The following is a 15,664-nucleotide window of genomic DNA, read 5'->3' on the forward strand; positions in this document are numbered from 1 at the left end:
TTCGAAGGATTCTGAATTGTTACAAATTGTGTTCAATTTCCATCTATACATCATTTTCTCGTGTGAAACAACGTATTGGCCCAATCTAGACGTTTCTTGTTTGCATATTGCCTCTGATACTGGGATGGGCTCCGCAGGCCTACAATATAAAGACACAAAATCATTGGAAATGTTGCTCCACTGCCTGGAGTCCAGCCGTGGGCCTTTTGCATACACTCACATGCTGCAATGACTTGACTACAGTGTAACTCAATTTGATGCTTGTGCAATAGTGGAGACAATCGAAGGCGAGACAAATGTGATAGAGAGACTATCAAGGCCACGTTATACAATGCAATAGACCGCAAAACGTACACATCAGTCGTGACCTGGTTCCTTTTGAGGTAACTGGATGAGTATGGAGATAGCTGCTTGTCATTATTATCATCACCCTGAGGAAGGGACATGTTCTGCCGCCACCAATCTTCCAATTTCGAGATGTAACTCTCCATTCTACAAATATCATTTGGTGCGATTCCTGCTAACCTAGATCCAGCTGATATTGATTCGCTCTTGAGATCATACTCTGTTGGAAAGCAGAGTAGTAAGTCCACCAAACAATCAAGCCGAGTTCTTCGAGCATCTCGAAAAGGAATTGTCAAGTACTCATGTAAAGTAAAAGATGGCCGATTATAGCTTGGCTCAATTAGTCGCATGACTGACTGAATAGCAGTAATCAGTTTTCCATCTTCACTTCAAGAAATGAAAAATCTCACAATGTATAATCTCACAGTTAGGAAAAATTTGCGCCCTAAGCCACTACGACATTTTTCAGGACCTTGCGTCTGAAGTAAGAAGGTCGCAGCAGTTAGATGTGACATCCAAGTATGAAGAGGGGAGCCAATCATTGCTTGAAAGCGGAATAACATGATTGGTGCGCAGATCAGATTATCAGATAACGTAGGGTTGGATTGGTTGTTGCTCATCGTTCCGTACTTCTGCATGAGCGTACTAAGGCTCCTTAACGCTGTTCCATACATTCGGTATGCTTCTGTTTGAATCGCGATGTTATCTATTAGATTGCCGTAAAACAATAATGCCACCGCACGGATGCAATGGACAGTCGGCATCGCGGTCTGGCATGACACCAGATATGGGAGTTCTATTAGCCAAAATGGGGGAGTCGCACTGCTTTGTCTAGGCCCATAGGACTGTATGTAATTTGACACAAAGAACTGGTCGAATGCAGACATTAATAAGAGGCGATTTGTAGAGGCCAGTCCGAAAGCATGAGTTGGATGTAGTGGCTGATGAGTTTGGTCATGCGAGACGATCGAATGGACAAAGAACGCATCTGTTCTAGGACCTGGACAATGTCGTCGCGAACGACGACATTGTGAACATGCAGGTAGTGCGAGGTCGCACTATAGCCAATTCCCGCATTAGAATCACTTAATTCTGAAATTTTGAACTGATTAGGACACGGACCTTTATCTTACGTTGCCGACACGTTATGCAGGCTCTGCTTCTTCCACCAACGCGAGTCATGGTTTGTGGTAATAAGCCTAATAGGGTGAAACTATCAGGGGAAGTTCGGTGTTGATAACCGATCTAGAGTACGGTCTACTACGTAGACACCAGGTGCAGAAAAGTCAATAATACTCAGAGTGAGTATCCCCTCTAATTGAGCGCCGCAGTTGCTTTTATCCGGGACAGGGTTCCAATAAGAGTTGAGATAATAACTACTTGTTCTGCCTTGGCGCACCATCACCGCTCATTTTTATAGATCGCTATATAGATACTAGTTTTTGAAGGAATATTCCCAATAACATATAACCAAAAACAAGTGGGCTGGGTGTTGGATTGCATTACATAGTTATGGGGGCCAAATACATGTCCCGACACCCGCTATGGAGGACGCAAATAACATGTTGCTTTGGCCATGGACAATTTCCACAGTTAGAGGCTCGGTTGCTAGCCAGGCTTTGTTCTTTGAAGTTTTGTTTATGTCGCTTCTTTGCGAATTTTCAATGCTATGATATGTCTCTCTGCATTGGCTTTTGCTCGGCCTGTAAGGCCGCGTTTTGCTCATGTTAGGTTCGTCCTCCTCCATATGCCGTCTTTTAATGAATTAGCCTTGTTTCCTGAAGCTGTGCCTTGATATCGTAACAGACTGTACTTTGAAGGCCAGGGCTTAAAGGATCGCTCCATATCTCAGATTGTTCGGAAGGAAACGTTATCCAATATGCGAGTCTATCAGGTCGATTTTTTCAACCGCCTAGACTCAATAAAACTTTCTATTATTTGTGATGCGCCGTTCAGGTATTCCCTAAACTGCCCTGAAGCAAAAGCGGCAATCGATATGTCAACCACGATGAGCACAATCATAGTTATCGCAGTTTCTTTTCTTATATTTTTAATTGGTCTGCTTTCTTATCCATTGCAGTCCCTGTGTGTGGTCATAACGTCGGTCAAGGAGCCAATGAATTTAGGGTTAGAGACTATTTAAACGTCGCCCCTGGTTACCACTGTTATGCTACATACAACCAGCAATTTGGGCCTATCTGGATCACTTGACTTAGTGAGTTTTGTCTCTCGCGCCTCATAATATAATTTAGATTTCTTCTCTATGCTTTGTACACTGGTTAATTTATACCAATTAATTTGACTTATTGCCTAATCTATCACGATCGAGTCCTATTTTAGATGTGGTAGTGTCTTTATACCATAAGAAGACCAACACCCGCGAGACCAGAGAGAAGATATTTGGCATTGATTGATGGGATCGCCGCCGCGCCAGTGGAAGGCTTTGGTGTAGCAGTGCTCGACTGTGTCGCAGTTGGAATAGCAGTTGCACTCGACGGAACTACCCTGCTAGACGGTGTTTGCGATGCAAGAATGGAAATAGCAGAAGTAACCGGAGTTGCACCTGGTACTGCAGTGACGCCAGTGCCGATCTCCAGAATATCATCGTCACCCGGGTTAAAATTCGTGTTGGCAATGGAGATCTCATTATTACCAAGATCATAGACGACATACGCACTGCGGAGAAAAGTATCTCCTAAAAGGGCCGATGAGCCATCTGATTCAGAACCTGGCATAATTCCAAAGATACAAGTGTTCTCTGGTAATCGATTCTGAGGGTCGGGCGCGACTAGTTCCTTAATACCAACAGTGATTGTCGCACCAGAGAAACTGTAAGTCACATTGTAATCTTTATTCGCAACCTCACAATCAACAACAGATTGTTGAAGTGTGGCGTTGAAGCTTGCGTTCACCTCATTGAGGATATTATTGGCCAAGGATTCTGGCAGGAGTGTAAGAGAGGTGCCGCTATCGAGTGTCACTGGTAGTGGCAAGCTGGTTGTGTAACTGTTAGACCCAGTGCTGCCTTGGACGGACACTTCAGTCAAGGCAATGGCTAAGTTTACATAAGTACTGCCTATCGGAATGATAGGTAGGGTTTGGAGCTCGCCGATGTACTTGGCCTTGTTTACGCCGCCGAATAGGATGGTGCCAGAGTTTGCCCTAAGATCATTCAACCAGAGACTGTATGCGGGTGACTTGATTATTCCCTTGTCGGCGAGAGCATATGGGAGATTGTCGTAGGGTTTTTTATCAAACGCAGATGCGGACGTGATAGTTTTGTATCCCACTCCGGCAAGTCCAGCAACACCAGGAATGCTCTCTAGAGCAAATAATTAGCATTACTGTTCTCGGAGAAACACTAAGCATTTGTATTTTACTTACGCGCAAAGGGTGTTTCATTAATACCGAATTCAAAGTCGTCGATGGTTACACCTCCCAGCCCAAGGGTATCAGTTCCATAGGGGCCAAAAGCAGTCGATTTATCAACATATGTGTCATTGAGGGTAATTTCTAACGCTGTATATGTCGACGAAGATTTGGCGTCAAATGCGGGCCCTGGGACGGTTTGATTGACAGCATTCACCCATAAGTCACTGCTACCAGTGTCTAGTTGGAGTGAAAATGGCTGCGGGGGAGTTCCGAGTGTTACGTTGACAACGTAAAGAATCTCTGCCTGTCCAAAACTGTAAGCTTGCCGGCGTATATGCGTGTAGGATATGATAAAAATACATTCGTCAGTGCCAGGTCAACCGTGGAATCTCTTTTTCGCAAAGACTGGGCTGAAGTGTGGCGACGTTGGACCGGTAGTTCAACAACAGCAGGAACGTCTCGCCTATGAAGAGACAGGGCATTCGTTCCCGAGGCAACTGATATCAGGAGCAGCGAAAAGCACGAACTGCGCATTTTGAAAATATCGGCAGCTTTACTTTTCCCAACTTGAATCTTTTTTTGTTTAAAGCTGTTGCTAATAACTAAAACAGTGAGTACAGCAATGAATGAATAGCAAGAAAAACCTGAGAACTTGAATCTAGAAGAGCGTAGGTCTGAGCCTTTTAAATCCTGCGACAAAAGTATGGGGCTATATCTGAAGCAAAAGGTGAGGCGGGCGCATTAATTGACCATTCTACAATTCATCGAAACCAGCCAGTCATTTTTTTTCCAGCTCATGTTTTTTAAGAGGTCTCCATAGTAGCTGATGGACAATATGTCGAGCTTGCGATTCGACTTCCTATTTCGGAAATAAAGTTGATCCGAGCTGCTTCAGCCGCGAGTGGTCTAATTTTAGTATCACAATAACAAAAATAACACGGACGACGAATGAAGCAACTCTTTTGGAATAGTAGCCCGTGGAACTCCGTCGTTATTTTAATCACCACACAATTAATTCCAAATGATTAATACCGACTCTCAACGGAGTTCAATAAAAGCCCCAAATAAACCCACGTTGTCTAATAAGCGAGGTAAGAGACCAATCTATTCGCCTCTTTCGTTAGTTAAAATGAGAGTTTCGTACACAATAAATGGCTTAATATGGTTGATTACTTGTCAGATACGACAGTAATCTGTATTTCTACTTGTATTTTGGAAAAAAGAAGAAAAGTTGTACAATGTCAATCCAACCTAGGGCCTAGGGGAAGGGAGATCGACGTGCTTTTAATTCGAAAAAGGTTTAAGTTATCCGTAAATAATTTTGACATCTAGCCCCTGATCCTTAACGGAGTGGAACTGACCAAAATAGGACTAGATGATGAGTCCATGCCGGTCCTGCTTGTGTCATTTTAAAGTACCAATAATGAACGCGGATTACGTCGTTTGTAAGCCGCCGCATAACTTAAATTAAGATTGCTTATTTATTCCTCTTTGGTGAATATCACTAGGGAGTAGCATTAATATGACTAACTTAATGATTTAACAAATCCTGGGATTTGATAACTTGGTCAATGGGTTGGAGGCAATGGGTTGGAGGCAATGGGTTGGAGGCAATGTGCATCCAGCGGATATTATATCGGCCTCCAACAATTCTCGCATTTTATAGTTCACAACAAATCTCACGGTGCTACAAATCTTGCTAGCAAAGTCGTGGATGAGCTTTTGTTATGATCTCAGAGCGGGCAATTTTTGCCAGTACTTGGCAACCAGAGAGCGCCAAGTTGTTCATTAGATGACTTCTTAGCTACGAGTTCCAGCGAAGTCTAGTGTTAACGTGACAGTACTTCATTCATAAAGGTGCAGATATGTCTGCCAGTTCAGTCTGGGAGGATTCCATTGCTAGTCTCTCTCAGTTTGCAACGTTCGTGGGAAATCGCGAGGTTGTCGAGGGGTGGAGATTACAATATGAAACGACCCTAGGCACTCCTGAAGGAGTCACTCACATTCTCAATGACTACTAGAGACGATATCTGATCTCTGCAAATGCACCGGTATTCTGGTGTGGCTTTGTTGCAACTTTTGTGATAGCAAGTTATGTGCCGGAATAGATCTCGAGACACCTGAAAAAGAAGTTTGATAGGTTCACTGGAAATAATGCCCTATGTCAGATTAATTTGCCTCTAATTATTTTTGGGCTTAGCTTCAAAATACCCAAATTATGCTCAATAGTATATAAGTGTCATAGACCTGGATCCACTATAGTTGTCACTGGCTGTAACAGGATATGATATGGTTGGGTTGAACCATATAAAGGCTTCTAAGATTAAATAATAATTATACACTAACTTAATGCCTTAAGTAATAATAGATTAACAATATAATTAAAATAGATCCAAAGAAATAAGTATATGTATGTATAAATGGCGTGCTAATAAATAATCCAAGTTTAAGCAGGGTCAATCTATATAATCTAAATAGACGACGCAATGATGACCCTAAATTTTGCTATAAAAAATAACCTAACCCTAAACTAGTCGACGTTTCATGTGAAAAGTTCCCAGGTGCAGTGGCCGTTGAAATTGTAGGCGCTTTGGGTTTTGCTTGAGACCCGAGTTGATTGTAGACATCGCAGGTGTGGTAGAATGGCTTCGCTTGCGGCGTTTAGATGGTGGTTGCCCACCAGGTGCGAGAGCATTCTGAGATTCGGAACTTTGACTCTGGACCTTGTGGATCATAGTTGTGAACATTCCTTTGATAACGGCGATAGATCTTTTCAGATGATCTGGAGTAATGGTAAGCTCATCCTTCAGTGTCAAGTCCGTACCCTTAAATTGCTTCAAAATTTCGTTGCGCTATGACACCAAAATTGGTTGGAATCTTCCAAAATATAGATGAATTGACCGGAATTTACCATTGAGAATGTTACCTTGATATTCTTGTTCTCGTTGCGATTCCTAGCCAACCATAAAACAAGTGTATCCATTCTCGCAATCCTATCGGAGCACTCTCGTAACTGTTGCACCATCACAGCTATATTTTCTGCTGATATTGCTGATATACTCGTTTGACCTGATTTAGTCCCCCGACATTCGCCAATCGCTATTTGGGCGTAATTGCGTTTAAGATAATTTGGCAGGTTTTTATTCCAATTTTCTTCTGCAGCAGCTTTTGTCAATGCGGTATGAGACTGCCGTTGTTTCAATTGAGCTTATACTTGAGCACCTTGCCAGGGGGTCATAGCAGCCAATTTCTCTTTGGCGAAAGGCGATGGTGGATGGGTAGCAGTAGAAGCCATCGATGGCCGAGTCGGAGGGAGGGAGGTGTTGTGGGGGTTGCAATTCTAAATTTAGATTATATTGTCCCAGGCAGGTCGCCTTTCGGTGACAGTTTTTGTGCCAGCATTCCCAAATTTTGCATTTCTGCTTGTTGCTAGTTGGGGTTGGGGTTGAGGTTGAGGTTCGGCGTTACATGCTTGCGCTGTGGGTATCCGCTAGATCGCTCGCACTATAGGTGGTATTGAAGGAGCAGCTGATTTTGAGGAATTCTGAGCTGGCGGTTACTAGAGCTGATTTGTGTTCTGCCGTGCAGTCCTGTTTTGATTTACGCTAGATTGCACAATCAGCTCGACACGCAAAATATTAAGCCTTGGTTCTGAACACTTGCCAAGAAATGATAATGTAGATATGGCTTGAACTAGGAATAATATTGATCCAGACATTGTAATGTACTGTCTTATTTGAGCTACAGTCCCTGCCATGCTGCCAATAACCAATTATTTCACTTGAGGCTTATGATTCATCGGACAGCACCGCAATACAGACACCTCACTATACAGACGGATTAAGGTAAGGCCAATGATAAAATGAGAGACTAGACTTCTAGGTCGAATCATTCCCTTGTACCCTTACCCTATCATACGTGGAAATGCTATCTGACTGAATTTGCCCTAATGAGCCATAATAGGGAAGGCTAGTCACGTGCACATAGTGGGGCAGGCCGCAGCCTCAGACCAAATAAAACGTCGATGATAGAAATTTATAGATCAATAACTACTAACAAAATTAATTGATTGATATCATCACAGCTATAATATGGCCCAAGAAGGTCCCGATCCCAAGGATGATCATCCGCAGTATTTAGATCCCAGCGAGCTTGGGACGAAGGAATAGTACGTATAGTCTTGAATCTCTTTTTGGGGGGTTTCGAAATAATAGCTGATTGCATGTATATTCGCATTGGTTGCATGTAGTTGGGAAACATACTACAAACGATCGCTGGAATACCTTAGCTCAAAAAAGACCGATGCTATTCTTCTCACGACAGCCACGGAAAATCCCTCGGATAATGATAACGATGATGAAGTACGAGGAGACGACGACGACGACATCGGAACATCGTGGTTCTCCGAACACCAGGCGGCGCGCAAAGTCCTCAAGTTCCTAACCTCCCGCTCCTTCCCGCTCTCCCCACGAAACACTTCTTCCGCGCAGACAACGATTCTAGATCTGGGGACGGGGAATGGCGGCATGCTAGCTTTGTTGCGGAGGAAAGGCGGGTTTAGCGGGGATATGGTCGGGGTAGATTATTCGGCGCAGAGTGTGCAGTTGGCCAGGGAATTGCAGCGGTTGAAAGTGTCGACCGGGTATGCTACTGATAAGGAGTATGATAGTGATGATAGCGAAGGGGACCAGGACGAAGAGGGGGAGGGTGACGGTGGAGAGGCTGAGCAGCGGGATATTCGCTTTGAGGAATGGGATGTGCTCGACCCGGTTAATGAAGATGCCCTTGCGCAGCGTGGTGGGAAGAGGATATCCTGGTTTCCGTATGACAGAAACGGATTCGATATTGTTCTTGACAAGGGCACGTTTGATGCTGTTTCATTGTCAGATGAAACTATTGCTGAGGAAACAAGCACAAGCAATAAGGATGATAGTGAGAAGAGTGATAGGAACGGCAAGATTGTCCAACAACGCATCTGCCATAAATATCCACTCATGGCGGCTAAACTCGTTCGGCCGGGCGGTTTCTTAGTGGTGACAAGCTGTAACTGGACGGAGGAGGAGCTGGTTCGATGGTTTCTGGCAACGGGCGATTTGAGGGTTTGGGGTCGTGTGGACTATCCACAGTTTGGGTTTGGGGGGTATCAAGGGCAGGGGGTGTATACGGTGTGTTTTGAGAGGAAGAGTTAAAGGTCAGGGTTGTTGGTATGCATGTCAACGACTGGACTACATACATATGAAACGACGCCATAGGTCGATGATATAATGATATAAAATAGAGTTAATAAATAATCGCCCAATTCCGGTGCGCGCCGCTAGCCCATCCATTCCAAGCAAACGCCACTGTCTGACTGTTCTGTGACAGACACCAAATGCATCATAACCAGACAAACCAATAACCAAAAAAAAAAAAATAGAATAGGTGGAGCTATCCAACGACGCATAGCAGCTCCTCCTCGAGAATGAATTTCCCCTCTTTGTATTTCTCTGGCGTCTCGTATGCCTTGTCGTACTTCCAGCCCACCACCACCTGGCACTGTCGACATGAAATGTCGCGCACGACGTGTCGGCCCGTAGTCATGCTGCGTTCAACGGCATCGGAGAGTGTGACGTTGACGACGGTGTTGAAGAGGTATGCTTTTCCATGTTGGCCTCGGAAGTTCTGAGCAATGTTAGTTTGCCAACACCAAAAGAAGGAAACAAAGGAAGGAAGGAAAGAAGGCGAGGCTACCCGGCTGATAATGTCGTTGTAATCTGCAAGATGAGTCTTGCATTGCTTGCAGCCAAAGATTTTATTGGCATTCAAGTACACGTTGTACGCCAGACCCATGCTGCCGTCGTGGTACTCAGTTAATCGGATAAGTATGTTAGGTCAGATCGGGGGTTTTGGTCTTGAATATCGGTTGACGAGGGACGCTCCCTCAACTCAGGGGGAACTGTTCTAGAGTTGTATATTTAGAACGCAAATCGAAGTATCAGCTCTGTTGTAGTTGTAAATATATGCTCGACCGCCGGCTTATCGATGACGGATGATGTGATAAGGACGCAGATGCGGGACAAGGCGGACGCTTGGGCTCGGGCGGGACAACTCTCTCTAACAACTCTCTCGCTGACTTTCAGAATATGCAGAGGTTAAATAGTGAAGAAGCCCAGGATCGGGAGGCAGCAGAACAAAGCCTCAGCTCAGCGTGGAGTCGTGGACTGATTGGTGTTGTCGGCGGGTTTGGCGGTCCCCTCACGATAGGCCGACTGATTAGATAGGCATGTGACTTGTTGTGTCACGTGGCTGGGCCAGCCTAAACAATGAGGTTGTCGCCGATACTATTAAATATTCAAAAATCTATATTTATTCAACTAGATGATGCTTGTCATGCTGTCATGTATCCTGTGAGTGGACTGTATAGAGACTCCTGCTGTCTCTTTGCTGGCAGGGGCAATGTCACTGTAGAATCCGATAAGGCAGCAAACAGTGCAAACAAGACATGGAAAATTGTCGTATCAAACATCAATCTGATGTTTACCGTTCTCCAACACTCGCATTCGCCAGAATTGCATTCTAGGTCGCAGTATAAATGAGGTTATATATAATACAACTACTCAATTGCTCCGTTTTATGAAGACCAAACTACGAACCCAGCAGGACCATGCTGCAGTCGCGTCTCCGACCCCTCCCCCGCAAAGATCAGACGTCGCAAAAAACACCCACACAGAACCTACAAACCATCCAAGCCGAAGTTTCGCAGCTCAACGAGCACAACCTACAAGATGAAGAGGAGGACGACGATGTAGAAGATATATTTTCGGCATTTCTGCCCCACCTACTCCCCGACGACGCCCCCCAATTCCACGGCGACCCTGGCCAGCGTCTCCGATACTCGTCGCCAATGTACGGCGATCTGACCATCATGGTCCCCCACTACCCCGGGCAAAGCGAGAACCGGAATGATGAGATTGCAGCTGGTCTGCACACGGAGAATAGAGCGAATCAGGTCGAAGAAGGGAGGAAGCTTTTTGCGCATTTCCTCTGGAGCGCGGCGATGGTGGTGGCCGCGGGCGTGGAAGATGCGGCGGCTGCAAAGAAAAATTCTACGGGAGAAGATAAGTTGATGTGGAGTGTTGACGGACATAGGGTTTTGGAGCTTGGTGCTGGTTTGTCATCTCATCTCATCTCATCTTTAGGCCTGAAGAATGCTTCTAACTTGGGTAGGCGCCGGCCTACCGTCTGTTATATCGGTGCTCTCTTCAGCCTCGCATGTCACAATGACCGACCACCCCTCATCACCGGCGTTCCTCGGGGCGATGGAGTATAATATAATGGAAAACGTGCCAGCGTCGCTCCGGCCGAAGATCAAGTCGCAACCGCACGAATGGGGCGTATTAGACGACGAATTCGCGCTGGCAAACAAGGGCAGATTCTCACGGATCATTGCTGCCGATTGTCTCTGGATGCTGGCGCAGCACGCCAATCTGGCCAAAACGTTGCTGTGGTTTCTCAGCGACGGGGGTCGGGTGTGGGTTGTTGCTGGGTTCCATACTGGTCGGGCTGTTGTTGCGAACTTCTTCGAGACGGCGGTGGCGCTAGGACTGGCAATTGAGCGTATATATGAGCGAGACCTGAATGCAGATGCAGGCGAGGAAGGCCGGGAGGTTCGGCGGGAGTGGGCGGCGGTGAGGGCGGATGAGGGCCCGGAGAATCGCAAACGATGGTGCGTGATAGCGGAGCTGGGACGGTCATAAATTACTATACCTATGTATGATGATGACGATAATACTTCGTATAGTAGCACCATAGATAGTGTATAGATTGTACACGTATACTCGACACTACACAAATATCCAAATATCACCTACTCTAATATCCTGATGTATACTATCACCTATCATCGGCGCTCTACAGATCGTCAATTGTTTGCCCGAAAGGCCTTGGTGGTAACTCCGGCATACCATAATCTGGAAACTAGAATCTCCAAATAATTTTTTAAATCCGAAAGAGAGCAATTGTGGAGAATCGAAGGAGTAAGTAGTACTCAAGGGCCAAAAATTAGTTAACAATTATTTTTTTTTTAAAAAAATGTCGGAGCAACCAAGGAACAAAGAGAAATGACGTCACGGCCCACCGCTCCTCCACTCTGCACTGTAAGATGCGAATGAATATTAAATCCTATCATAACAATATAATGGATCCTGCTCTATTCCTGGTACCGTATCACGCCATGTGTTCCGGAAACCCAGTTTCCGATTACGTGGTGCGGCTGTATTGTGACAATATATTCTTACTACATCAATATTCTTCTGTTGACTATTCTCGCACGCAGCAAAATGTGCGCCTATATTTTTTTCTTATTTCACTGTCAGCAGGATCAGGGTCAGCCTGTCAGGGCGTGATAACCCGATAGGATCGCGGAATCGACTAATTAGTACGTACCAGTATTATTGCGCGCAGTCGGACATGGCCTGCGCGAGACTAGGCTACATGTACTATCTACTTCGAGTAGAGTGTAAGTAAAGACTACTATTCCCGTCTCAGGCAGATCGACTCGACCATGACGTCGCTTGTCTTGCGCAATCTGACCACAGTGAATCTAGACCACGCAATCGTCGCATGCAACGCGGGCTGGCACGGTCAATCAATTGTTGATCCTTACCATCGGCGGTACATACTCCAGCGTCCACACTACACATTTCGTACTGCACGGTCACATTATACACCCCTGCCGGCGGGTGGGCCAATTGGGGTTGTATTATCAGGGCACAACACAGCCGATCAGGGAGAATAGTCATAATATTAAATAATGGATCGTAGGGGCACTAGGTAGTAGTAGATAGTGTATCGCAGTTAAAGTGCGGTGCCTGACGATCGTGATCGTTCACCTCGAACTTACTAATACGTACATGTTCTTGGAGCAGTAGGAATAGGAATAGAATAGAATCGCGTCGGGATTAATTTAGAAGCAGGCTGATGACAAGCAGTTAGCTTAAGCGCTGGGCAGTCCTATCATGGCGCTTCAAGCTGGCTGTTCGGGTTATTCTTAGCCTGGGGGCGACTAGCAATAAGCATTACACACGTATTATTAGTCTGCGAGAGACTTGGAGGTATTGACGGGTCACACGGATGTGCTCGCTTATTCACGCAGTCACCGACATTCAAATCTTGCCTTGGAGATACGACAACATCATTGTACTATTAAATATGTAAATATAATATATAATATATATATACATACATACACCTATACCATCAAATAATGTAATCGGTACTTACACAATAATCTACGTAATATAATACGAATACGTGCATAATACAATAGATAAGTGCCAGCAACGCCAGTGGGGCCGATAGGGCCTGGCCAGGGCTCAGTCAGCCGACCCTCCTAGGGACATAGCCATAGTCATGCCGTATGTACACAGTGGACATTTTGTATAGAATATATACGGCATTGTATCATAAGTTATATTCATATTGGAGATATTATTACTTGTATAAGATGCGAAATATACTCTGTACTGTTATCTCTCTTTATCCACAATGAGGTGCCTGGCAGAGAGATAAGGCAGGCTGTGGGCCACCACCGTGACTAAGTACTAAAGCGTCTACACTAGTCCAGGCTCAGCTCTGCGTGCTTCGGTGCGCTTCTCTTCGTTAATACACCAGTCGATATGCATCACCAGTTGAGCCAACAATATAAGTGTATATACTCTATATATACGGGATAAATGCAAATGTGTAAATAAATGCAAAGAAGAAACAAATGTAAGTAAATACGTAATGAGACCATCAGGAATTCTGGACAGGCTAGCCGCTTGCGCGCTAGCCCCTGGGTCCTGGAATCCCCGCGAATTCGCTGCGCCGCCGCTGCCACTCGCCGTCTCCAGCGATTATTTGATTATTTGGCAAGCCACGCCCACCTGAGCTGCAGCTCCCACTTTCCACTCGCTTTTTTTCTACCTCCTCCGTACTTTTGCTTCACTTCACTGTCCCCCGCCTCAATAATCCGTCTTCTTCCATCCAATTGCTCGTGGCCTATATACTATCCTGCCTATATATACCCGCCGTGGTGACTGCCACCTGAGATCTGGTCGCTGTCCACCATGGCTTCGTTCAAGGTCTCTCCCTACCCTGACTACCCACCCACCCCCTGGCCTTGGAGGCGTACTGACCTTCGCAGGAAACCTCCGTCCGCCCTGTCGCCCCCGTGGGCATGCCCGTCCGACAGCCCCAGTCGAGAAACCACTCCCACTCGATATCCCTGGGCGCCATCAACGCCAACCACCGCGTCACTCGCCGCAAAAGTGTCAGCCGCAAGCCGTCCGAGGCCAGTTCCATCGGAGCCTCCTCCGGCTTCAGTTCCTACCTGTCTCGTGGCCTGCATGCCGCCAGCCCTGACAGTGCCGCCGATCGGAAACACTCGCCAAGTTCGATCGACGAGAACACTGCCGTCGATGGACCGGTTCCTGCCGGCAAGCCTGTGTCCACGAAGAACCGGAATCGGCGAGCCAGCGAGGGTTCGCACTTGATGCGCGGCGAGGGCAAGCGCGTCTCAACTGAACTGCGTTGTGATCAATGCGGCAAGGGATATAAGCACAGCAGCTGCTTGACCAAGCATATGTGTGTACTCACAGGCGCTCATTCCGCTACTGATGGCTGACCTCTCCGCAGGTGGGAGCATGATCCGGCATGGGCGCTGACATCCAAGCTCCTGATATCCAAGCATCAGCAGGTGCAGCTGCTCGAAGCTGCCACCGTTCTCGTGGCTATGAACGCTGAGAACGAGTCGGACAACTCCTCTGCCTCTGCGGATGCCTCATCCGAACCCCACGACGGAATCAGCTCGACAGAAACCACCCCGCCACCGATGGACGACGACGATGATGATGACGACGTGGCAGACTTGAACAAGCGCTACACCTCCTCGGCCTTCTCCCGCTCCTACCAGTCCGTTGCGTCTAGCTCGTATGCTGACAGCGGGCCCCTCCATTCCCCGGCCTTCTCGCATTTCCGGCACTCGAGCATCGACACCCGTCCATCGACGGCGGAAACAAGCGGTGGCCAGGACGACGACAGCGATGCGGCCGATCTGGCGGCAGCGATTCGGCTGTGCAACTTTGGCACGCCTCGCTCCAAAGCCACCGCGATGTCTGCGGACGTGCCGCCTGTTCCACCTTTACCAGCACGATATCTAAGCCAGAACGGAGTCAGTTCCAGCAGCGGGAAAAACAACAGTCTAAGCGTTGCCGGATCGCAGCCGGCCGTATTTGGCTCTTTTACCTTGGACCCATCGCAATCCTACAAAGTCTCGGATGAACGAGACGTGAAGATGGGTGACGCAGATCGCGAGTCTCGACACCGGCGCAACAACGACGTCGACTTTGGCAGCCGCCAGACGCACGACGACGATGACGACGGAGTCTTTGGCCGGATGGAAGAATGATTCTTTCTGGCGCTCGCTCGGGATGTATATATTCTATATTCTACATTCCTCGATCGGTCACGTTTCCTACGACATTGTACGAATTTCACCTTATTTCCTTGATTCCGTCTCCCGTCCTGGCTGGAGATGGCTTACCCTTATTATCCCGAGGCCAGTATCCAGGAATGGTGCTTTGGATAGCATTCAGCGTGTATTATGAGTATACTATACTACAACTAACTATACGTGCCCGGTTGGGCATTTGTTGCGAGTGCGTTATGAGCACGCACTTTGTACCATTGAGTTGATTGTATTCCGCATCCATAGCTCAATGCGATGTCATTTATTCCACTTTTTTTTCCTTCCCAAATAATTTTTTGAAATTATTAAAACTTGGCCGGAATAGAGTTCCACTGTGCCAGCAGTTCCTGGAATCGTGTCATTGCGACCGGCCATGGCGAAAGCAGCGCCCCACAGTTGTCTGGTTGGTTCATGGGCACTGGTCAGGTGCCTTGCCACTGGCCACATTATTAATGATCG

At 46.7% G+C, this 15,664-nt stretch overlaps 7 protein-coding genes across 7 annotated transcripts; 4 read left to right on the top strand and 3 right to left on the bottom strand.

Moving 5' to 3' along the window:
- Positions 1–43: 43 nt before the first annotated feature.
- Positions 44–1,536, bottom strand: BGW36DRAFT_385485 (uncharacterized protein). The gene is made up of 3 exons (XM_046216915.1): positions 1,468–1,536; positions 756–1,403; positions 44–701 (listed from the first exon to the last, which is right to left on the bottom strand). The coding sequence occupies exons 1-3, from the start codon at positions 1,525–1,527 to the stop codon at positions 51–53; spliced, it is 1,359 nt and encodes a 452-aa protein (XP_046068784.1). The 5' UTR covers positions 1,528–1,536; the 3' UTR covers positions 44–50.
- Positions 1,537–2,699: 1,163 nt separating this feature from the next.
- On the bottom strand, positions 2,700–4,251 carry BGW36DRAFT_302069 (aspartic peptidase domain-containing protein; the record flags this gene model as incomplete). The annotated part of the gene is made up of 3 exons (XM_046211745.1): positions 2,700–3,667; positions 3,754–4,021; positions 4,078–4,251. The coding sequence occupies 3 exons, from the start codon at positions 4,249–4,251 to the stop codon at positions 2,700–2,702; spliced, it is 1,410 nt and encodes a 469-aa protein (XP_046068785.1).
- Positions 4,252–6,273: 2,022 nt separating this feature from the next.
- BGW36DRAFT_385488 (uncharacterized protein) lies at positions 6,274–6,841 on the top strand. Its single transcript, XM_046216916.1, has one exon. It carries the CDS (start codon positions 6,360–6,362, stop codon positions 6,573–6,575), a length of 216 nt encoding a protein of 71 aa, XP_046068786.1. The 5' UTR covers positions 6,274–6,359; the 3' UTR covers positions 6,576–6,841.
- A 929-nt stretch (positions 6,842–7,770) lies between these two features.
- Positions 7,771–8,913, top strand: BGW36DRAFT_385489 (S-adenosylmethionine-dependent methyltransferase). The gene is made up of 2 exons (XM_046216917.1): positions 7,771–7,885; positions 7,967–8,913. The coding sequence occupies exons 1-2, from the start codon at positions 7,809–7,811 to the stop codon at positions 8,904–8,906; spliced, it is 1,017 nt and encodes a 338-aa protein (XP_046068787.1). The 5' UTR covers positions 7,771–7,808; the 3' UTR covers positions 8,907–8,913.
- A 231-nt stretch (positions 8,914–9,144) lies between these two features.
- BGW36DRAFT_430657 (Yippee/Mis18) lies at positions 9,145–9,546 on the bottom strand (the record flags this gene model as incomplete). The annotated part of the gene is made up of 2 exons (XM_046220873.1): positions 9,145–9,378; positions 9,448–9,546. 2 exons carry the CDS (start codon positions 9,544–9,546, stop codon positions 9,145–9,147), a joined length of 333 nt encoding a protein of 110 aa, XP_046068788.1.
- An 814-nt stretch (positions 9,547–10,360) lies between these two features.
- Positions 10,361–11,453, top strand: BGW36DRAFT_302482 (putative nicotinamide N-methyltransferase; the record flags this gene model as incomplete). The annotated part of the gene is made up of 2 exons (XM_046211789.1): positions 10,361–10,865; positions 10,924–11,453. 2 exons carry the CDS (start codon positions 10,361–10,363, stop codon positions 11,451–11,453), a joined length of 1,035 nt encoding a protein of 344 aa, XP_046068789.1.
- Positions 11,454–13,473: 2,020 nt separating this feature from the next.
- On the top strand, positions 13,474–15,304 carry BGW36DRAFT_30296 (uncharacterized protein). Its single transcript, XM_046211837.1, has 3 exons — positions 13,474–13,820; positions 13,883–14,322; positions 14,374–15,304. Exons 1-3 carry the CDS (start codon positions 13,806–13,808, stop codon positions 15,143–15,145), a joined length of 1,227 nt encoding a protein of 408 aa, XP_046068790.1. The 5' UTR covers positions 13,474–13,805; the 3' UTR covers positions 15,146–15,304.
- The last annotated feature ends 360 nt before the right edge of the window (positions 15,305–15,664 follow it).

Source organism: Talaromyces proteolyticus (genome assembly GCF_021365285.1).
Source record: "Talaromyces proteolyticus strain PMI_201 chromosome Unknown BGW36scaffold_10, whole genome shotgun sequence".
NCBI lineage: Eukaryota > Fungi > Ascomycota > Eurotiomycetes > Eurotiales > Trichocomaceae > Talaromyces > Talaromyces proteolyticus.